Below are 24538 nucleotides of genomic sequence, written 5' to 3'. Positions count from 1 at the left end.
TACAATTTATTCGGTTAAAAATAGTTTTAATTTTAAAAATACACAAGAGATCAAAATACAATTCAAAAATTTGTACATTTAATAGATATAAATTAATGAAAATTAACAAAAGAAGCGAGAGAAAAACATTCACCAATAAATAGCAGATTAGCTAGCAATTGAAAAAAGTGTCAATTTTCTTTAAAAAGATTTTGGCATATTCAATGATTTGATTACCTTTCTGCGATCATTTCCTGAAAATAAGGATCCAATGATTTCTTGAAATAAGAATTTTATAAAAGATCACGGATGATAAAAAAAATATCGATCATGTGTCATATCGATTTATTGCAACCAATATATCGATTTATCACAAACAACATATCGATTTATTGCAACCAACATATATCGATTTATCGCAAACAATATATAGATTTATTGCAAGCAACATACCAATTAATCGCAACCTATATATCGATTTATCGCAAACATATCGATATATCAAAAGATTAATTTATTTTGCTGCTATTGTGAAGAGAACTTTAAAATAGATTGAAAGCCATTCAAGTTCATTCTCGACTCCAATGTTAATCGAAGGGGGGAAGAAATCGGACTCTAATCATAAATATATGACACGGTGCACTCATTACCTTCTTAGCGAGTTGCCTTGGTATTGCACTACTGAAGTTTTGCTGGTTCTGTGCTACTTCGAACTATTTTCCTGTTGAAGTAGGAAGTGCCGTTTAAAGTAGTTCAGAACCGAGGCAAGTCGTTGTGGAGGTGGAAGTGTGTCGTACGAGATTAGGATACGAGTATCCGGATCTCGTTAAATCGGAAATATAGTATATTTGATAATCCGAACCCCATTAAACCGGATTTTGGTTAAAATTTTTCACCTGGTGAGAGCGCTGCAAGTAATTAAATTTGGTATATAAAAATCGATTATATTCGATATATCGAATGTAAAATATCGATATATTTAATGAGTATGTCTAATATAGTGATATATCGATGCCATCCATAATCATAATTAATTAAAAATTCTTGATTTCGCAAGAGATATTTTGTATGTTACTATTATAGTTTGACATAATAGGTCAGTATAGGGTGATCATACAATGATCTGGACATTTTTTTCCCCTTGAATAAACTATAATCATGTAATGAATGAAAAACGCGAAAAGCAACCAAAATAAGATGGTTATTTGACCATCTTCTGATTCAACAGGAAATGATCAAATAACCTACTGCTGCTGAAATTGCAAAGCTTTTTTGAATAAGCTGGATGAACTGCAATAAATAAGGACAAACACTGGATTTATGAATATTAGACATGATGTATAACGAGGGATGAAAGCATATTTTCTGTACCGAGTACAGGAAATATGGTGGAAAGTCAATCATAAGGTAGTGCTCATCCTACTTTTCAAGTTAAGTGTTTAACTCAGGAGAGTACTTTCGATAATACACCATCTGTGGTCCTTGAGACTGTTTGTAACTGTCATCAGCACCTACAAACGACCTTCGGCTTTCTTTGAAAATGATCTCCCATTACAACCAACTAAACTCTTTAATTTGTACTTACAACTCGTTATCTAGTGATACTGAGAAAATTTCGTACATTTTGTACTACGTTAATCCTTCCTTTTCTCAGTTCCGCGAATTTGAGGTGTGTGTGCTAACAATTAAGGCTATGACGCATCAGTATATTGTGTGTTCTCTGGTCGGTTTGTTGTTTTCACGATGTAAAACCAGTTTCGGAAAGAAAACACTATGCAACCCTTGCCAGTGACCGACTAACAAGCCAAGCTGTGAAAAAAAGCCCATAAAAATTCCTTGCATCATTGATGGGATTCGAACTCCGCCTTTTCCATCTAGTGTGGGTGGTCGCAACCATGCTACCACTAGCTTCACAGCATTTTATTAGTAAATTCTGCTTTTGTGTACATACTCATACTGCTCCAAAAGTATCTAGCCTCTCATATTCTCTTTAAGTAATATGAATGATCGTTTTTTGCTGCAATAACTGAATGAATGTGGCAAGACACTTTCTACAAAATGTCTGCATAAATCCCGACAAAGATTCTTATACGTGCTAAGGCTGATAAATCTTGATAAAGATCCTTAAATGCGCTAAGGGTGTTCAAGATAAGAATGTAGGATATTGTAATTAGCCTGTATCTAAATTTACAGCTTCATTTCCTGCCTATACTTAAAGCTTCCAACAACTGTAAAACAATTATTAATCAATCCAAAGTCGATTTTGAACAGGCTAAGAGTAGAAAACTTGCTTCGTGTCTAAATGGTAGTTGAGCCTTCTAGTCTCTGGCCAATGGCCAGAGACTAGAAGGCTCAACTTCTCTCCATCTATACTTTCCACTCCTATACCCATTTGACAGTTCTATTTCATCCTCTAATAAAGATAAAGTCCACTTATTAGCATCCTGCTACAAAGTCGCTCCACTTTCTGTGTTCCTGTGAATTAGCATCTGCAATTCACCAACTATTTTCCAAACGATTTCGAACACGTGCCATAATCAGTCAACATCATTCATTGTCCAACTCCAAAACCGACAGAACCAACAATTACAATCTACAGAAATTCAAGTCTAATATCAGCAAGTATCTTCTGTATCCATGCGCAATACTATAATACCTGTCGTGTTTCAAACTCCCTAAAAGTTTGTTATATTTTTATAGCATAGTTATAACAAAAGGCATGGCCTCCTTGATGGGATTCGGATTTGGTTACTGGTCGGATCGGGTCTTGTACTCAGTTCTTTCCAGAGAATATCTGTTGAAGTGATTCTTATATTCGAAGTCAGAGCGAGTATTATTGTACTGCATTTATCAAGGCAGCATATAAATAATGGCTATTACGCCTAATAAATCGCCGAAAAGGGGGGGGGGGCTAAAGATGTCCTCCTTAATTCGTGTGTGTGTGTGATGATGTCTACTGCAGCATACTGCTTTCTGCGAGTCTTCATGGAGCTGGACTTGACGTCATGAATATCTTTTTTATTTTTGTGAATTGAACTTTTCCCGTTTCCATTGTACAAAGTATATTAGTCTACCATCTATTTTTATGTTTTGTACAACCTTTGCTCTGTTATACACTTTAATTGGGTGAATGCCTGTTGTGTATATTATATGTTAAAAAATAAAAAATAAAAATAAAAAGCAAGAATACCAATATGGGGGCGTTGGAGAGGCCAATCCAGAAGGATATGAGATCTTACAAGGAGAAAATAATGCACCTTAATCCTACATTAAAATCATTAATGTGCACCATTATTTTTTAAAAGCCAAAACAGTAAATGCAGTTTAGAAACTGGTACCAAAATTGTTTCCAAGTTACATAAAACTCTTAAAGATATGCTAGAGATAGAGCAAAATTCTAATGATATTAAGGAAAATTCCTCGCCTACAGTATTAACTTCTCTAGAGCAGCACTGTTCAATGCACCATGTACCCCAAGCAGTTTTGTAGAGCTGTAAGAAGTTCAAAATTGTTAAATTTAATAACTTAGTGTATAGGCATCCAAAGCCCCCGTTTGACACCATGGCACCCCCTTTTTATACACTAGACATGGGCTGGCGCCAAAAAGCTTTCTAAGCACTCTCAGAAGTCAAACTGTCTAACATAAGTTTATGTTTACTCCTAGGGTGAACTTACATGGGTTATCAACATTATGTAATTGTTAGTCTAAGTAAGGAAAAGGATTTTAGGAATGTGTCCTTATTTTCATCAGGGAATGCTTGAAATAGAGGGGCTGTGTTAAAATAAAGTGAACATTTCACAGTCTTTAATTAACTGAATAAATATAAAATGTGTGTGTGCGACTAGCTCTTCTCTAAAATCTACAACTATCAAAATTTTGACACTTACAAACATACAAATATAATAAAATGTATATCATTCAGCTATGTTGTTTTTTCACTGTTAACAAATCTATTTGTTAAAGAAAACTTAAGGTACATTACTAACATACATATATATATATATATATATGTATTTTTTTTTCTATCATGTTACTATTCATGTACCTTGTTAACAGCACATACCATTTTAAATCTATAAATGATACACAAAGAACTGCAAAGAGCATGATTTGCATACCTAAAATCACATTTAACTATTATGTATAAACTTACGTTACATATTAACAAAAACTGGCTAGGGTTATGTTTACAGCCCTAACCGACGATAATATATATTAATTTGTTAGCTGCAGAAATCTAATTCACATTTCCTCTCATAATTATAATTTACAGGTCAGACTAGAAGTTCTTCTCCTACATTCATATCCTTGATAGAACCAAACACGAAATATGAGAGAGTTCAACAATCACGACAGTAGCGACACCTGCAAGAAATTATTCGCAATCAGTATAATTATCAAACAAATTTAATAAAATAATAATATTGTTATTATTATTCATTTAATTTAGTTTATCTAATTTAATTTATTAATAATATTAATTCAAGTAAATAATAAACTAGAATTTATAAACATTAATAAACCAGTGTTAATTGCACACGAAAAAAATTATTATTCAATAAATTTGGATTTCGAAATGAATTTCTTCCATAGCGAAAGATAACACAGTAGCGACACCTGGGAAAATTTATTCGATAATAAAATAATAATATTATTATTATTCATTTAATTTCATTTATCTATTTTATTTTATTAATAATATTCATTCAAGTATATAATAAACTAGAATTTATAAACATTAATAAACCTGTGTTAATTGCACATGAAAAGAATTATTATTTAATAATTTGGATTTGGAAATGAATTTCTTCCATAGCGAAAGATACCACAGTAGCGACACCTGGGATAATTTATTCGCAATCAACGTAATCAACAGACAAACAGCATAAAATCAGCAATAAATATAATTATAATTAAAAAAGTGTTCATTTTAGGCAAATAATTAATAATATATATTTTATGAACATTAAAAAATCAAATTGTGCTAATTATGCATACGAATCGATTATTATTCGGTAATATTTAAATTTTTGAATTATTATCAATAAGTTAATTCCACAAATGTCAACTGCTACTTATCTATATTTAAACATAAGTTGATTGTAATGTTTAATGTTGAAGAAGACAAACACAGTCACTGAACAGGTATCGAAGTTCAGATCTATGAGGTGTTAGGCGTTACTGTCAAAATATTTGTTAGCAAGTGAATAACTGTCAATTACTTCCTGCCACTTTACTGATTTAGACATGCTTGCGATCACATGTCCAATTATATTTTATCTGCGGCACTAATATCCCTTTCAACATTTCTACCCCACCGAATGTAATACTACTGCAAACAGCGATAACATTTGTCAGCTAAAGTAAGCCATGTGTCTTTCTTCGAGAAGACCGGTAGTTTGACCACACAACTCACCATTTAACCTGCTTTTGTCTTTTGTTTTTGCTGTGATAAACCATCAGATATTAGAGACGAATATCAAACAAGGTTAGTCAATAACAAACTGTGGCCAATGGATTGTGACTGATGTTGGGTTATGCTGATTAGTAATTACCTGTGGGTAATCTAAAGGTGATGACAAATAAAAGAATGAAAAAAAAAAGTGGATTTGAAATAACACGTTGTCACGTAACTGGACCTTCTAAAGAATGGCTCCAGACTATTTTGGTAATCCCATCTGCGAAGCCAGTGTATAGCTGACATATTAAATCTATTTTTATCGTGTGGCGAATATTACGAATTTAAAAGTCGTTCAAAGGCTCCCAGACAGCAGAGAATATAGCTTTGTAGAATCCTTGATAAACATCTGGTTTAAAAACAGCTGCTGCTGCTTCGTAATTTATGAATGGTTACTCACTTGTGGTCTATATTTAGTTGTGACTACAATCAGCACAAAAGGCGGAGAGATTCTGTGGGAGAAACTGAATTCAAACAGTTGATGTGGTTGATAGTGGTGATAACATTTTAATTAAAACTGACTATTCAATCTCATTCCGAGAATCCTTGCTTTTTGTATTAGGGATTAGCTTGGCATCGGGATTGTTTATCGAAGCGTACAACCCAAGAGGATTTCCTCTGCTATGGTACACTTTATATCTACAAGCAAATCTTTAACAAAGACAAATCTTTTGTAATACTCACAAACACTGCCTTGACACAAATACAAATGTACACGTGTTCCACAATGTTCTTTAGTGTACAAAAAAAGAAGCGATATTAATAAAAGATTTTTCTGGAAATAAGAGAAAGCATCAAACTAAACGACGGATTAACAAGGTTTTCTATCTTAGTGATCTACAAGAAAAACTACAACAACGACAGCCTCTTGGTATTCCTATTTCCATGAAACCCACTGACGTTTTCTTTTTTAAGGTTAAAGTAGTCAGGCTTAGATCCAGTGTCTTTTGTTAAACAAATTAAATTATTCCACAAATCCAGAAGATGAGAATACTCTTAGATTCATAATATTTTTCTCGTGAGGTAGTAATTTTGAAAAAAATTAATTTACTTATGTAATCACAAATAATTGCCATATTTTTATGTTTGATTTTACACTTGTTTTGTATTTGTGTGATTCGTTGTGCCAGCTATTTTTGTTTTCTTGGCAAATGATGGCAGAAAATATTTTATCGTACTATTTTTTTGTAGTTGTGGTCCATAGAAGTTGAAATCACTTTGCATGTATCTACTTTTATGGCAATATATATATATAAAATATAAATATTATAATAATATATATAAATATATATATATATATAAAATAAAATATTCTATTAAATTGAAATAGTAAAATATTCTAAAGAATTCTGGATTACGTTTAAATAAATGTATTTAAAATTGATATTATGTAAAATACACCATATAATTTCACACTAAAATAGGTATATGCAAATATAAAGAATTTTTTTATTAATTTAATAGGTGAATATTTTTTTCGAACAAAAAACCATATACCACTGAAACCTTTGTTGATAGTAAACAACAATATATTTACCACATGCCACAAAATCCAAAATGCCACATTCCAAAATTCCACATTTCAAAATCACTAAAAGCAGAAACAATCTTTCAACATCAGCGGAAGTGACTGTGCTGAATTTAAAAATGTATCTTCAACGCTTCTACTTGGAATAGAAGTTCCTGTTTATTTACATAGTCAAAGTCAATAGAAGTTCTTGTTCTTTTTTAAAACATCTCTCTCGTATAGGGATGATTGAAATTGCTAACTGAACTTTCTCTACCTCTTCAATTGCACTGCTCAGACCTCCTCATATTTCAATCTCGATAAACAGTAAATCTTTTCTAATCGCAGAATCGAGAAGAACTACTTTAGTAGCGCTAATATTTGTAGCATTCGGGGTATCGACAACTTTTTTTATAGAATCAAAATTTTTCGATGAAAAAGCAAATATCGATGAAAGGCATATACATATACCTCTCAAAATTCCCATTAATGCTATCATAAAAATACTACTATATTCAAATTCCACAGTCAGGTGGTGAGAGCTAAGAAAATCTTTAAGACTGCTTATGATTTTTTCAAGCTACTTGCGGAATACTGCCTATTATAGATTATCATGTCAAAACTACTCATCATCAGTGGTATATAATATTAGAAAAGATAAAATCTCGTGTTAACTCCAGCAAGTACCCCATTGGTATCACGAGTTTCAACCCATTTTCTCGTATGGAACGTATACATATATCTGAAGGTTCGTTTATTTTATATTAATTTATTTAATTTTTTATTAATCTGGTTATTAATTACATTTTAAATCGTATTGATAATTAATTACATCATTCACATATTTGATTTAAATAACTTCTTGCAGTTGTAATTGCTATTTAAAGATTTATTTTTATATTCATCGTCTTCGCTGTCTCTCCCATTTTTTTACACCAAAAGTAAGGGAATATGATTAAGGCCTCGGGAGGTGGGGGGGGATTAAATGCATTCTTACAAATGTAGTCTTTCTCCAAGTCCTGGAAAGGAACAAGTGTAAGAGTACAAACACACATAGGAAGAAATAATCACTCTGACGACAGAACAGAGCAGGGATCTTGACGTACGATAATTGCTTCGTAATCGATCTTGAAAGGGCAAACCTTTCCGACCAAAATACAGAAAGAGAAGTACTGAACCCTTACGTATATCCCGTCTGTCACGAGCACGTTCGCACACTTCCGGAAGGCAAATCTCAGCGCACTTAGCAACAACCATGAACCAGTAACCTTTTGACCTACGGTTGGAGTAACTTCTCCGACAACTGTCTAGACACAACACTAAGGGAAGACATTTATCGAGTGGGGGTAAAAGAAGAAGGGGTAGCAATACTGCTAGTAAATGTCTTATGGGGCACTCTCCAATTCAAATCTCACATTTCGGAAAGGTCTAATTTTCCCAATTTTTCACTTCTACAAGATTAGATCAGTAATTGGCCAAGTAATATGCTATATTAAATTCTTTGAGATACATGACGTATCTTACAGATCCATGTTCCAAAACGGTTCTTATTATTTTTTTTAAAAATGCATTTGAGATTTTTAAAATTATGCATAAATGAATACTCTGATGTCCTCATACATTAATAGAGGAAAGCGGACAGTAAATTTGAATTGCCCCACGATCCGTGTTTCTTGAGAAACATTCAATGACAAATGTTGCTCAGAAAACACGAATGTCAAAAAAGGGACCTCAGAAAACAAAAGTGTAAAAATCAGAATTCATTCTAGATTTCGAATTTTCAATCTAAAGTCACAATCTAATTGTTTTTCAATCTAATATCACAGTTGATTTTCAATTTTCAATTAGATTTTCAATCTAATATCACAGTTGTCTAAACATCTCAGATCAGTTTGCTACATGCAATTCACGAGCTTTTAAATTTTCATCAAAGTTCTTCAATATGTGAAGTGTCAGTAATTGATTAAAGTATCGCAAATTACCAATCCTTCACGTAATGCTGTATAAAGAAGTCAATTATCTCTGTTTCCCCCATTGGTTCATCTGGAAACCAATTCTCAAGTAATATGCCCTTTCCTGTTCATTCTTTCGAAAAACAATTTCCACTTCAGGGTTGCTTGGAGACCAAACCATCCTGAAGTGCGAAAATTTTATGTTGGATACAGAAGGCAGAAAACACCAGCTCCACCTTTCGGTCATGCATGACGACTAAATCGCTCACTTCCGATATGTAGCAAAGGTGAGAACACAGAACGGAAAAGGGCTCGCCAAAAGGGACTCCACCCAGACAAAGAAAGTTAAAAAAAAGTTTTCTTCCTTCGGAATAACACACCAAAGTTAATATTTCAGATTATATATTTCTGCAGAAGTGTGTGTGTTGAGAGCGGTTGCTTATCTCGGTTCCAGGAAATCTCTGCGCTTAACAGTAAGTGCGAATTAAGTGAATGAAAGTAGAACATACCATAAAAATTCTTTATTAATGAAATTAATAATGCTAACTTCAGATAAAAATATGTACATAAATGTTTATTGATAAACATTGTTGCCATGGTGATTTGGAAATCAATCATTGGCTGATTGAGTTGGCTAATTTGGCTAATTGAAATCGAAACCATTGACAACAATGATTTCGATTTCACCATGACAACGAGTATTGCGATTTCACCATGGCAACAATTATTGCGATTTCACCATGGCAACGATCATTTCAGTTTCACCATGACAACAGTTATTTCGATTTCACAATGACGAAAATTCTTTCGATTTCAAAATCTCTAGATGGTCGGAGCTGAATTATAGATTCGTTTTATTCCACCTGTTACAGAAACATTCTCAATCAGTAAAGGCGGGTCATTGATGTACAAGAGAAAACGAATAGGCGAAAGAAAGAATCTTGAATTACTATATCCTTGCATTAGTTGAGAAGGTTGAAGATAGAGATATAACTGCTGTCACATGCAATGAACTTCCGGAAATAGATCTGAAAGACAGAGACCATAGGGAGGAGCTTGCTTAGAAGTTAATTATGCCAAACAGGATCGAATGCATTTGAAATATCCAGCTGGATATTTAAAACTGAGTTTCCTCTAAGCGATAATTGGTCTAACGAAGGGATTTTGAAATAGTGTAAGAGCTGATAATTCACTGATTTCTTCGCGCTTTCGAAGGTTGAAATAAAAATACAGAATAACAATTGGACGGAAAAACTGGGCCTTTCTTTTATAGAACAGACTTAATACGGACAGAATTTCTGTGAAATAAAAGAAACACGAATGGAATGAAGTCAAAAAAGACGGCGCAAAATAGGAGCTAACGATTGAACACGAATCTAAGAGAAATCAGTGTTTATGTACGGAAAGGTGTGTTTGAACACAGCTTCCCCACCCCCTCTCCACCTACATCTACCTAGGATTGTCAGGTATTTCCTCATCGGTGAGACATTTCCGTTTTAAAACCAATGTTCCATTCTCATTTCTAATGGTTTTATAATTGCATAGCAATCTGAAATGATTTTATTTTATTGAGGTTTCATGTTTTTCAGAGTTACTTCTTTACTCTTGGTAGAGAACATAAGATACTGCATTTGGACATTTATATTTAAGAATATACAGTACCGTGATTTATACATTACTTATTTTTAAATGATTTAGGTTGTATGCTGTAATTTTTGAAGGAACCGTGTGAAGGTATAATCTTCAAGGCAAGGTGAAGATAAACTATCATAAACTTCTTGGCAGGTCATGATTAGAAAGAAAGAAAACAAAATGGCTAGTTTACATAAAGCAGCTTTATTATGAAAAGCTATTTCTAATATCAACGCAGGGGTTTCTAAAGCTTTACTTAACTTAGCAGTGAAAGAAACTTCCGCCCATCTTTTGGACATTCACCGGAACTCATTACAAGGCCAGTTATTAATCCTTGTCCATGAAGAAAAACAGAAAGTGGATTCTTAATCCCCAACCCCATCATCACTCCTGCACACCGTATAATCAAAGGAAATAATTTACTTTAAAGGTGTAAGTCGCTTTTAATACAAATATCGAGTAATATATAATCCTCAGGTCCACCCCTTAGGTCCGGCACGTAACACTCGCCAGCTAAGTACGAACACCCTGGTTGGTACGTAGCTATGCCGTTTATCTTTCCAAGTAGCCGTGTGCAACTACTGCGCGTACAGGGTTTCAGGCGGGGGTGGGAGTTGGTGGAAGAAGACGGATGGTGGTGATTTAGTGCATCCACCGGTGGGTCATCTGCGTGCGAACTGGGAACAACCAACCACGCGCATTTCAACCTCCGGTAGGATTTAAGGAAGTGAAAGGTTGTGATTATAATTGGAGATATATGGAGCGGCTACGTCCAAGGGTGGTTGCGATAGATATTAATCTCCCCTACCTTCTTGTGTTCGCTTAATACAGCCACTCCATCTAGACTCGAAAGTGTCCAATCATTGTGAAAAGGAGTAGAAACGCATTGCTGGTCACGTGTGAAATTTTCCTTTTCCTTTTGGAAGCATTCGTTGGAGAGACACCTGTTCTGTCCCTTCCCCTCAACCTCCCTCCATAGAATTACTTTTCATTTCAATGTCTTTTACTGAAACTAATTTACTCCCTTCGGTGCTGCCACCTGTTGGTGCATGGCTGACACTCTGGCTCAGTTTAATTCCATATAGTAATAAAGTGACGATCAACTGCCTTTTTTATTCTTTTCTTTTCTTTTTTTTTTTTTCACATATCTGGTAATACATATTCGAAAACCCTTTAAATCCCTCTAAAAGACCTCACTTATCCTTAAAAATATGAGGTTCTTGCTCATTCAGTGTTCTAATACATGTGATTGATTTATTATATGTGTCTAAGAAAACAAGTGGTAGGTTCGCTTTCAGGAAATATCGATATCCTCCACTGGAGACCCATACGGGGGAAGGGGAAACAACTATTATCCTTCCAAGTGTTCGCCAGGGTGATGGATGGAAACTGGAAATAGTTATGGAAGCCGGAAACAATTTATTTCCCCAAACTATTAATAACTATTATTATGAACCTTAAAGGCATAAGAAACAATTTTCGGATTCATAAAGAGGCTTGCTAAAGAAGTTCAATTATGCTATTTTGACTTTTGGCTATTCTATTGGTACTTCCGTTTGTTCAATATGAAAATATTCCTCCTTATCAGCGCATTCAGCTCAATAGACTATAAAGCCATATCATTAAATAATTATTATGTAGTGTTTGAAAAAAACTAACCAATTGGTTTATTCTCATATGCTTATGTTTTATTTGTTTGTGTATTTATTCATTTTTCTAGAATATCTCGCCTCATTCCATCTACGAAACACTGTACAAGTTAATAATAATAATAATAATAATAATAAATAATAATTAAAACCTGTAGATAAATGATAATTACCTGCATTACTCGACCATGTTTTCTTCCTGTTGGCTATCAATAGAAAGGACATTGGTTTTCGTCTCACTGTCAGGCGTATTTAGCCGTCGCTTTTTTACAGAAAAATAATCTAAGGATAGAAAGACAGGGGCACCGAATTAGGAACATCATAAAAAATAGCTGCTTCTTCTAACTAAACTAAGTAGAAGAGTATATAATCAAAATGTGGATAATCAAGTGAATAAAAGGTGTATTTATGTAGAATACTATACTTCCAGCAGAAAAATTAGAAACCTTTTGCAATTGGAGTCAATAGAAAATTAAACGTTCAATCAAAAGTTCATTGTGACTTCCTTAGACAGGGGGCTGTGATTCGGGAAAAAGTTGGCCCTACTAGATACTGAAGGTTTCTATTTTTTTGGCCAGTGAGTGTATAATTGTTGTTCTATTATTAAAAAAAAAACATTAAAAAATAAAAACAATTTTTTCTGAAATATTAGGGACATTACGCATTAAATATCAACGTTAAATTTCTAAACGTGAGTACAATCAACATTTTTGAAAATTCAATTATATCAAAAATCCTCAAAATATGATTCAAATTAGTCGATTATTCAAAATCTTAATTTTGATTTTGAATATCGCATTTTTGGAAACGTTTATTTAGAAAGAAAAATGTGTTCATAGATACAGTAATCATTTTGGCAAAGAAATAAAATAAAATAGATAATAATAATAATCAATTAAAATAAATAAATCAAATCTATGATGAGCCATTACAAATTACAGCAGAACATTATTAAAAAAAAACTATTAATAGCTGACATATTGTTATTCATTTTTAAGGGAAGTTCGTTTCTTAATATAGCAATGGACACTGTATGGGATGAAAATAGTTCATGGAAAGAAATTTGTCTCTTTAAAAACAGGTTGGCAACTAGATCGAAACATCATCGCATGTCAACTTCCGGTTGTGATATCTGTGAGAGGAAGTAAGAAATCTTTTCTTTCTGAAAAGATGAATCAAACAGGAAAGGAGCGCATAAAGCCAGCAACACACCCTCGTAATGAATCATTTCATTCTGTAATATCTCCTTTCAGTAGAGTTATGACGTTCTGTTCTTTTCTCTTTTATTAAGTCATAACGCATCATAAGTTATATAACACGTAATTTAAGAAACTAAATTCACTTTCTGAAGACGGACTCTTTAACTATGTAGGCTTGCTGTGCAGGGCATGCTGGGAAATTTCATCAAACGTTTGCTGACAGGAAAGATTTTAATTGCGTTGGTAGTTAGTGCCGTATCATTTTATTCATTTATATTTTATTTATTAATACACTATAATATTTTACCTATATATATGTACAGTATACACATTTAAATATGCTGTTATGAATTAAATTTTTATAAAATTATTTTCGTACTTTTAAAAAGAGATTATGTTCTGTACATACAGTATATGCATATTTTTTTCGAGTTTAAACGTTTATTATGTTTTATTGCAAACTTTGTGAAAAAATATTTATAAAATATACTTGCACGATAAATTTTAAAGTTGTTTACTTAAAAGTAATTAATTATTTTAGAATAAAAGTGAATAAATAAAAATTTATTCAAACACCTTTTTTATGAGAAATAGGCTAAATGTGTGACGTCATTTGTTGATTAAAATAACGTGTGGTTATGTCAGTATCGATTGAGTGTCATCGTCATAGGGTATGTTGTATAGAACGAGGGGTAATCGTATGTATACTCCGTGAGTGGTCGTGTCCAATTAACGCCTTTCCCGTGTTTGCAGTTCCATCGTCAATCTGGCGAGTTGACTGCTGATCAGTTTAAATCCTTCGTCACTACGCTTACACATGTAAGCAAATGTAACAAGCGATTTCTCTGAGCTCGTTCAACCGCATTTCGTGTCTACGTGAGCTTACTGGCAATTTTCCCACGAGGGAGTTTAAAGGCTGGACACCTCGGTCCGCCCTGATGCGCACATAACAAAGACGACCAAAACACAAGCGTAATCGCTCCAGTTAGACTCGTTCTGGTCCTGCGCATGTGTGGTGGACCGAGACTGGACAATTTCTCAACAGGAAACAGTTTGACGCCTTCCCATTTCCCTTCATCTATCCATCCATCCATCCCCCACACAGGTGTTCTACAGAGAGAGAGAGAGAGAAGATATACCAAGGTAGGATATTGCTCACCTCTGAGGTTTACACTCAGAAGGAAATTTCGAAAAGTTCATACAGTTTCAACGTAACTGAAACTGTATCAAAATGAGCCTGGTCACGTGATGCTATATAATTTAAAAGGATAGCATTTTTTAAAAAATCCACCTGCTAAAATATAATATTAATTTGGTTATTTTAAATTCTGCTATTTTTCCTTTTCTCTTTCGTTCAATTACAATTTCCCCAAAAAAGTCTCTGAGTAATTTATATCAATTCTAATTCCCTCCCCCCCTTTTCTTTTCAATATTTCCCCAAAAAAAAGTATCTGAGCAATTCATATCACTTCTAATTTTTTTCCCTTTCTCTTTCTTTTAATTACAATTATCCCAAAAATTCCCTCTAAGCAATTCATATCAATTTTAATTATTATTTTATTTAAAAAATTTTTTTTCACATATTAAGCCATTTTAATAGGTTTATTTTGACTATAGTTTTTGATATTTTACGTATAAATTCATAACACTGATAATGTATTACGAATTTACAAGTAAGAACTTATGAATTTACGTTTTGCATATATGCAATAATCCCCTACCCCACCCCACCCCAAAAAAATCCACCTTCTAAAACCTCGGTACGTCTTATAGTCCGAAAAATACGATCTGAAATCTCAGAATTAGATTAAAAGTACTGTATAACAATATAGTTGTACAAATAAATATATCAAAAATTAAATAAAATAAATCATTTGAAATAAATATAAGACATATACGATAAAATAAATTACGTCATTATTAGAAAAACAATCGATGACATAAAATTATTTTAAAATTAATATTTCATAGAAAGCTAACTTTAATTATTTCAGACAGTTTATAAATACAGTATTTAAATATTTAAACATTTTAATGTACATAAACCAAAGAAGTACAGGGTAAAACAATTACTAAAAAGCATTTATCGGGGTGTGGCTGTGTGTTAATGTGAATTAAAATGCGCAATATGCATCGAGAAGGAAATTATGTTTCTTGTTAATGACAACCAACAACAAAAAGGTTCTTAAAATTGATAACTTCATAAACCACGTAATGTCCTTATGATCTTATCAAGTCCATCGTTATGAGATGGAGCGTAAGTAATGGCTGTCTTTATTGATTTAGTTCAGAGGTTGTCCAATCGGAACACAAAAACAAAACAGACGGGTTGAACGAGCGAGCAACAGTGAACGCGCCGTAATTGTGAAGCGCACCGCATGTCGCCGAGGTAAGCGCTACCTTAACAAGGAGCGAACGGTATCATTGTGACGGATGAGCCGAAAGCTGGCTACATAATTAATCCGTAGTTCTCACAGCATTCTTTGTTTCTGCCTCGGACCCTAAGGCTGGGCCCCGTCATTCAACTTCCGCTGCACAACAATATAGATGAACGCATAAACAACACGCGGTTTTCCCATAGCAATCACGCTCTCTTGGAGAACGTGGGTCAATTAAATCCTCGACCTTGCTCGATATGTAGCAGGAAGTCATGGAGTGGGAACAATACTGAAACAGCGCATCTGCCTTCAAGTTTTTATGGGCTCTCCATCCATGACAAGAAAGGGGAATACGTTGGGGGATTATGAAACCTATGGGAAGATAATTACACGTTTCCGTTAGCTTTTGTCGAATCATTATATACGTGCAAACACGAAGGTGCAGCTGCTTTTCTTTGATTCAGTCGCGTGGATGAGACACGCCCGTTTCACAAAAACAATGAATTCTAAATGATGCGCTGGAAATCAGTTTGTTTTACACGGGAAGTTGCAACGTCCCACGTGCTCTAACACGCACGCAATCTCGCACTATGTACTTTATCAAATTATACGAGGGAACATTCATTTAATTACTTAAAATTCAATCGTTATATCTTCCTTTCTTTGCAGAGTATTTTCATAAATTAAATTGCCAATTTCTACATTTCACTTAAAATGTTATAAAAATCTTTTTCGTATATCTATAAACAAAACAAGAATACTAAAAAATATTCGTACTAAAAAATTTCGTATAAACAAAACAAAAATACTGAAAAATAAAACTAAAACGACTATAAATGTTTAACTAATATCTTATAATTGTTTTCCATTTCAAATAAGAAACTTTTCTACACTCTCGTGTACATAACGTGAGCCACCTGTTTTTGCCGGTGGTGCCATCTACCGGCATATTAGAATAACTAACTATAAAATGTTTATATGCTATTGCTTTTTCTACTGTGTTTTTGTTAAACTATTGTTCCTTTTGTTGTGATTGAAACGTATAGTTGACTAGAGATTTCTAATAATTAAATATAATGTATGTTATATAGTATTTTTAAAGGTTATTTTCCCTTTTTTTTTAAAAAATAGAATTATATTAAAAATATTATAAATGTGCCTACGCTTAGTGGACACTTTTTTTAAGGTACACCTATTCTTTTCAGGAAATTATTAATATTATTATTAGTAGTAGTAGTGTCAAATGATGTAAGAAAGCAAGCTTCACATGTCCATCCCTTCCAACAGTTCTTCCATGATTTTATCCAAATTATCCATCGCTGTAACACTAGATGGAAGTTTGTTCCAATAATCAACCACCTGGCTGAAGGCAAATTTATGCACATCCAACATGCAGCCATCCTGCATAAATTTGAATTTATGCCCCAACATGTGTGTAGTCTGAGCAATAGGAAGGATTTCGTCAGAATTGAGCTTACTCAATCCATTCAAACACCTCAATCAGATCACTTCTTAGGTGCCTGGTCTCCAGACGCTGTAATTTGCAAAACTGAAGCCTTTCTTGGTCAGGGCACCCCTTTGTTCTGCTCAGAAGTATCGTTGCTCTTCTCTGCACCCGTTGCAGCAGATTCACATCCTTCCTAAAATGAGGCCTCCTGACCTATATACAGTAATCAAGATGTGGCCTAATCATTGTCTTATAGAATGGTATGATCAGTTCCTTGTCCCTGCTAGCATAATTCCTGTATATCATTGACAAAACTCCATGAGCAGGCGACCTGGCAGCTTTTTCTGCATTTTCAAAGAAGTTCATATCTGACTGCGCAATTACCACCAGGTCCTTTTCATTCTGTACTGCCCTGAGTATGACCACATAGCTGGCACGTTAATCTGGGATTACTGTTCCCCCTACGAATTACCTTACATTTGTCAATATTAAACATCAATTGCCACTTCTCAGCCCATCTGACTAATTTTCCTAGATGTTGTTGCAGTAACATACCATGATTACTCTCATTAACCATCCTCCTAGCCTTTGTATCATCTGCAAATTTACATTAAACCTTCATCAATACCATTAAGAAATACAGAAAACAACAATGGGCCCAGGACCGAACCCTGGGGATCTCCATTACTAACATTAGTCTACGAAGAACAGTGCCTATTGATAACCTCTCTTTGTCTTCTATCACTCAATTATCCCTTTATCCATAGCATAATCTTTCCCCTAATGACACTCTGCTGCGCTTTATAACAAGGCAAGCAGGATTCTTCACTTCGTGAGGTTCTCGCCACACTCTCTGCCTACCATCAATGCAAAATAATCGTGATTCGCCTGACCACATGACTTCCTTCCATTGTTCCACTGTTCAATCACAACGATCTCGGCACCACTGCAAGCGGATTTTTCTGTTTTTCTCTGAAACAAGTGACTGAATATGCAGACGACTGCCAATACCCAGTTCCTTCAATTCCCTGAGCATGTTATTTGCTGTACATCGGATGTTCAATTTTTCTGTACAGTCCTCCATAGAGTGTGAGAGCTTCGCTCTAAGTATTGCTTTTCTGCCATATTTATGCCTTTGAGATGTGCAAGAACCGCTTGCTTTCCAGTCGTTAAAACCCTTTGACATGGATGCTTTTGAGAAACCAGTTATGCCTTGAATCGTGGCTCCTACTAAACGTACTCACGATAAGACCTTTTTCAAAGTCTGATGGATCACACGTTTTCCCCATTCTGGCTTCAGTTTATTGTAGTCGAACAACCTGTGCAGTCTTTACACTCAACAAGGCAACACGTCGTCACACCACCTCCACAGTTTTCTTTGCATCTATTTGTATTTATTCACATTTATTTGCATTTCTTCTGGCCCTGACTGTCTTAATACAAAGATTCCCATTTCTTTGACCAATTTGTGTATTACCCATGTATATTGTTCTTAAGATCTTTGTATTTACTTTTATACCAAGAAGCCTCTTCTGGCATTCTTAACGTACAAAACCTTTGAAGCTGCCTTCTGGCAACTTGTACTCGATTTCTCGGTTTTGTCAAATCCTGATGCCACCATGCAACAAACCCAATGAAGAGAAAAATGGAGACACTGGAAGAAGAGGAAAGAAATGTGAAGACCAAGATCAATAGCTAGGTAAGCATATAGTAGGTGGGATGCCCTCAAGAAGGATGGGGAGAGGTGAGAGAGTAAAAGTGCCATAGCGTGAATAGATAAACTTCCAAGGAGTTCTTCTGGGGTAGCAACATGCTGGAGAGAATGAGCTTTGTCACTGACAGGTTGTCTCCTCCGCCAAAGGAACATGGTGGTGGTGGTGGTGAGGATAGGTATTCTGACAAGGGACACCAGACCAGCAAATCCAAAGGCATGCGTTGTGTCTGTTGAAAGAAATTTCACACTGGAGGATCCAGCATCTGTATGCTAGGCCAGAAAGTAGATATCCAACCCTAAATGGGGTTGGCTAGGAGTGGATGTCACCCACTTTGCAGGGGCCCGCCTATTTATCCCACAAGTTATCAGGAAATTGTTTTCAACCAGGCGCATCCTTTCATGGCTGCAATGTATCCATCTGCGAATGAGTTCTTCCGACAGGATAATACGCCATATCACGAGGTCAAAATTGTACAGAATTGGTTCTGGGAACATAAGAATGAATTCAGCTTACTGCGATGGCCTCTCTAGTCATAAAATCTTAATCCAATTGAGCACCTGTTGGATGAGGTAAACGAGCTCTTCGGATAGAGATCCACAATCGTTCAATTTGCAATAAGTGCAAAAAGCAATTGAGTCAATATGGAGCAGCATCACTATGGCTTGTCTTGACCACGATATAAAGTGGCCACTCAGTGTAAATACGCTATACAGAATTTACACGAATTTGTTGGACGCCGTACCTTTACAATGTGCAATAGAAGTGATGTGTAAATGGGATTACCGGCAAGTTTCTGAGATGGATCAGATAATGTGGCTGTAGGATAGAAGGCAGAGGATGGTGATCAATGGATATTCTTCAGATTGGTGTAAGCGTAACGTTAGAAGTGGGACCCCCAAGGATCGGTTCTTAGGCCACTGTTGTTTCTGATTTTCATAAACGACATCGACGAAAGGATAAAGGGCGTGATTTCAAAATTTGCAGCCGACATAAAGATTGGGAGGGTTGGTTAATGATCAGTGCCAAGCACTGATCAGTGCAATGATCAATGCCAATCGTCTTCAAGATGACTTGAACAGGATTCAGGAATGGTCAGAAAAGTGGTAACCCAAAAATACACTTGAATTAAAAAGAGTAGAGGAAGAAAGAGGGAATCTAGGAATTATACGGGCGGATATGCAGTTCTCTGAGCAGTGTAGACAGGCGGCAAGGAAGGCCCCTGGTGTCCTGTGATGTTTTAGTGGACGTTTGCTTGTAGAGATAAGAAGGTCATAATTCCACTGTATAAAGCAATTGCAAGCTTGAACTTGGAATACTGTGTCCAAGTATGGATACCTCACCTAAAAAAAAAAAGTATTGTTTCTTGAATCGGTTTAAAACTAGGCAATCCGCATGGTGAGAACTGAAGAAAAGCGTACTTAATGAGCAATAACTTCGATTATGTGCGCTATGGAGCTTGGCAGCCAGGCACCTTAGAGGGGACCTGATTGAGGTTTATAAGGCTCTCAGAGAGGTTAGTAAAATGAATGAAGGCGTAATTTTCGCTGGTCGCAGAGAAGAAAAATACATGGGATTATTATAAATTATCAGAGGACACAGAGACCTTCAGTAATATAAACTAGTCTGCAATCTGGTTAAGAAGAGGATTAGGCAAACTAAAGCAGATTAATAGAAGCCTTTGGCTAAGAATGAGAAGAAAAATAGCAAAGAAATATTTTCTTATATTAATACTAGAAGAAAAGGGATGACCCACATTGGCCCACCAGATATGAATGGCATAACTACTGATGATCCTGATCAGGTTGCTAACAAACTGAATAAATATTTTGCATCTACATTCACGCGTGAAGAAGTCTTTCCCGTCGGGGATACCAGAAGTGTACCAAGTAATAACTGTGAGTTGAGTGATTTTATAACTGAGTCGAGTGGAAGAGATTTTGTTGAAGTAAATAAGGCACCTGGGGTTGATGGGATATATCCAATTATATTAAAAGAAGCAGCAGAAAAGGTAAGCGACCCTTTAGCTATAATTACGAGAGCATCCTGGAATGAAGACGTACTCTTTCAAGAAGAATCTAAAAAAATGCAGATGGGCTGAGAAGTGGCAATTGAGGTTTAACATTGATGAATGCAAGGTACTGCATATGAGTAGCAGTAATACCAGAATAATAAACCAATTAAGTAGTACCACACTCAAGGTGGTGGAGAACGAAAAAGATCTGGGGGTAATTGTGCAGTCAGACACGTACTCTGAACTGTGCTGACGGGCTGCCAGGAAAGCTCATGGGGTTCTCACAATGATATTCAGGAATTTTGATAGCAGAGATAAGGAGGTGATCATCCCATTATACAAGGCAATGGTTAGGTCGCATCTTCAGTACTACATTCAGGTCTAGAAGCCTCATTTTAAGAAGGATATGGATTTCTTGGAATGGATGCAGAGAAGAGAAACAAGATTAGTGAAGGACACAAAAGGGCACTCATACCATGAAAGACTTCAGTTCTGTGGATTTTAACGCTTGGAAATTAGACAACTATCTAATTTACAGTGGTACCCTTTCTGGACCAATCGTTCTAAATTGTTTCAAGGTATAAAAATGCAGTAAATTCGCTTGACTCATTGGTCAACTGGTCATCGTTGTTTACTAGTGGTACGAATTTTAGGCCTCCCTTCATTATTCCGAGTGTATTACAGTTAAACAATATCAGTATCACAAAGGAATTTGGTTGTTGGTTGTTGGTGTTCCTAGCTCTTTGTTCTGATATCTATTTATAGCAAACGTTGCTTTTCAAAGCAGCCTTACTGGCTTGCGAGTTACAATGTATAATGAAATGAAAAAAAGTATCTTTTAAAACAAAGTTCATAATTTTAATATTAATATATAATTCGATTAAAATATTAAATATGAATTTATACTTGGCTATTTCATTGAAAACAATTTTCTCCCCATTTTGCCATATACCCCAAGCATGCAAAAGGCAACGGGTGTGTATAAGTTCAACACTTAATTAATGATATGCTTATTGTAATTTGTAAGTACAGTCAGTCGATTTCGACTTGTCATTTTACAGAGGACTATTAAATGATGAATCTTTCGTAATAATTAGCGTTAATTTGGGACATATTATAAACCTATTTCAGTTTTGCAATATATATATTCTCATTAGTAAACAAATTAATTCAAAATGATTCATAATAAGTTTAAGTTCCTTTGTGGTTACAAAGGAACCGGATGCAAAAAATAATTTTGATATCATATATTTGGATTTCAGGAAAGCTTTTGACACTGTTGCGCATGGAAGACTACTGTACAAATTGGAGCAGAATGGTATTAAGGGTAAGTTGCTACAATGGATAAAAGGATGGTTGAGTGGGAGAAGACAGAGGGTGGTAATCAGTGGGTGCTACTCTTCTTGGACTAATGTTATTAGTGGAGTCCCACAGGGTTCGGCGTTGGGTCCACTGTTGTTTTGTATATTTATCAATGATATTGATGAAGGTATATCAGGCTTAATGTCGAAGTTTGCAGATGATACAAAGGTTGGCAGGGTTGTTAATGACAATAATGGCAGTGTGCTACTGCAACATGATCTAGAAAATTTGGGCAGATGGGCTAAGAAGTGGCAACTGAAGTTTAACCTTGACAAATGCAAAGTACTGCATATGAGTAGAAGTAACCCCAGAGAAACGTACCAACTGTGTGGTACTACACTTAAGGTGGTAGAAAATGAAAAAGACCTGGGAGTAATTGTGCAGTCAGATATGAAGTTTTCTGAGCAATGCAGACAGGCTGCTAGGGCAGGTCATGGGCTTTTGTCAATGATATATAGGAATTTTGCTAGAGGGGAAAAGGAGATGATTGTCCCTCTGTATAAGGCAATGGTCAGGCCACGCCTTGAGTACTGCGTACAGGTCTGGAGGCCTCATTTTAGGAAGGATGTATATTTGCTTGAGCGTGTACAGAGAAGGGCAACAAGATTGGTGAGGGGAATGAAGGGATTCTCTTACCAAGAGAGGCTTAAGTTCTGCAAATTGCAGTGGCTGGAGATTAGGCACCTGCGCGGTGATCTGATTGAGGTGTACAAGGCCTCGAATGGGTTGAGCACGCTGAATTCCGATGGGATCCTTCCACTTGTTCAGATTACGAACCTAAGGGGGCATAAATTCAAATTAAGAAAAGACAGATGTAGAATAGATGTGCGGAAATTTGCCTTTAGCCAGCGGGTGGTTAATTGCTGGAACAAACTTCCATCTGTCGTTGTGGAAGTTGATAGGTTAAATAAATTTAAGGAGGAACTGGACAAACATTTTGAGGGAATGGTTGTGAATTTTTTTTTTTTTTGGCTGATGCTGTGTAAGCTCATACACTTGCTTTCTTGCATCACATGCCACTACTACTATAAGAAAAAAAAAAAAACTATAAGAACTGCGAGGAGATCTGATTGAAATTTTTAAGGCTTAAAATGGGTTGAGTAAGCTTAAGGATGATCGTATTCTAACTCTTTCTCAGACAAGAGAACATAAAAACTTAAATTGAAAAAGGATGGCTGTAGAATAGATGTGTGAAAATTTTCTTTCTGGGAAAAACTAACATTTGGTGTTGTGGTAGTTGGAATAAACTTTAGTAATGTTAGACAGATTATTATAGAGGAATTTACAGATGAGGTTTGGTTTTTTTTTTTTTTTTTGGCTTACCCTGTATAATCTTGCTTTCTTGTTTTCATTTGCCACTTTCAATTTAATCTAGAGAGCGCAGAAAATAAAAAAAAAATTGCAAAACATTGTCCTAAAGCACCACCACACACAGCTGAAAGAAACTAATTTAACCCAATTTTATTAATGTAAAGTGTTAAATTCGAGATCGCTTGTGTCCAACCTTCTGAGCTCAACTTTCCTCACGCTGTATCCATAACGCGCAGAGGTTGGTTTTGAGACAAAAAATCACGAATTTACTGCGAAGCCGGATCACACCACCCATGACGTCATTCCCTCTGCGCCTGCATCCGGCAAATACCTAACACGTTGCTACAAGTTAAGATTCTGTCCACTCTTCTGTCTCTCCAGATTAGTTCTTACCTAGGAGGCGGAAATATCGGAATGCGTCCGTTCCGGCACAGTTCTCTCGCCACTGCTTTATAGCGCGTGACACGGTGACTCATCGCTCGTAGCTTGTCAGAGACAAGACTCGTGATGGATGCTAATGCATTAGTGGGTCGAATACGCGCTGCATTCTCGAAAGAGAGTGTCTGAAAGAGAAAGCGATGTGTTTGTTTACATAAACGGAAATCGGTAACAAAAGAGAATCCGGCACTTGTGGAGGAGAATTCCTTTACGTTTTTAATTACGCCCTTATTCTCTAATAATCGATATACTGCTTATATGTACAGTCGTGGACAAAGAAATGAGACACGTTACAATTGGAGTCAACAGATAATCAAATGTAATTGTCGCATGGTGGAAGAAATGTGGCAGAAAGTCAGCACTCCAATAATGAGACCGCAAAAATTTGAAGAGAATTGTGAGTCAGAAAAGAAGGTTCAGTATGCAGCAAATGACTGCAAAACCCGATTTAGGCAAAGAAAGACCCTTTTCCAAAGGAACTATGCGGTGGGTTGAAGAA

The 24538-nt window shown here is 35.4% G+C and overlaps 1 protein-coding gene across 1 annotated transcript in view; it reads right to left on the bottom strand.

The window, feature by feature from the left end:
* Window positions 1-4019: 4019 nt before the first annotated feature.
* Window positions 4020-24538, bottom strand: part of LOC150084150 (uncharacterized) — a 32218-nt gene continuing 11699 nt past the window's right edge. The window contains exons 2-3 of the mRNA XM_090375066.1: window positions 12352-12460; window positions 4020-4345 (exon numbers count right to left, since the gene is read on the bottom strand). Of these exons, the coding sequence (XP_090231192.1) occupies window positions 12357-12460 (104 nt within the window). The 3' untranslated portion in view covers window positions 4020-4345; window positions 12352-12356. The remainder of the gene's footprint in view (window positions 4346-12351; window positions 12461-24538) is intronic.

The sequence above is a fragment of the Mastigoproctus giganteus genome, chromosome 6 (assembly GCF_048544385.1).
Source record: "Mastigoproctus giganteus isolate SK-2022 chromosome 6, ASM4854438v1, whole genome shotgun sequence".
NCBI lineage: Eukaryota > Metazoa > Arthropoda > Arachnida > Uropygi > Thelyphonidae > Mastigoproctus > Mastigoproctus giganteus.
Note: the sequence above shows the minus strand (reverse complement) of the source record. Positions and strands in the feature narration are given on the sequence as shown.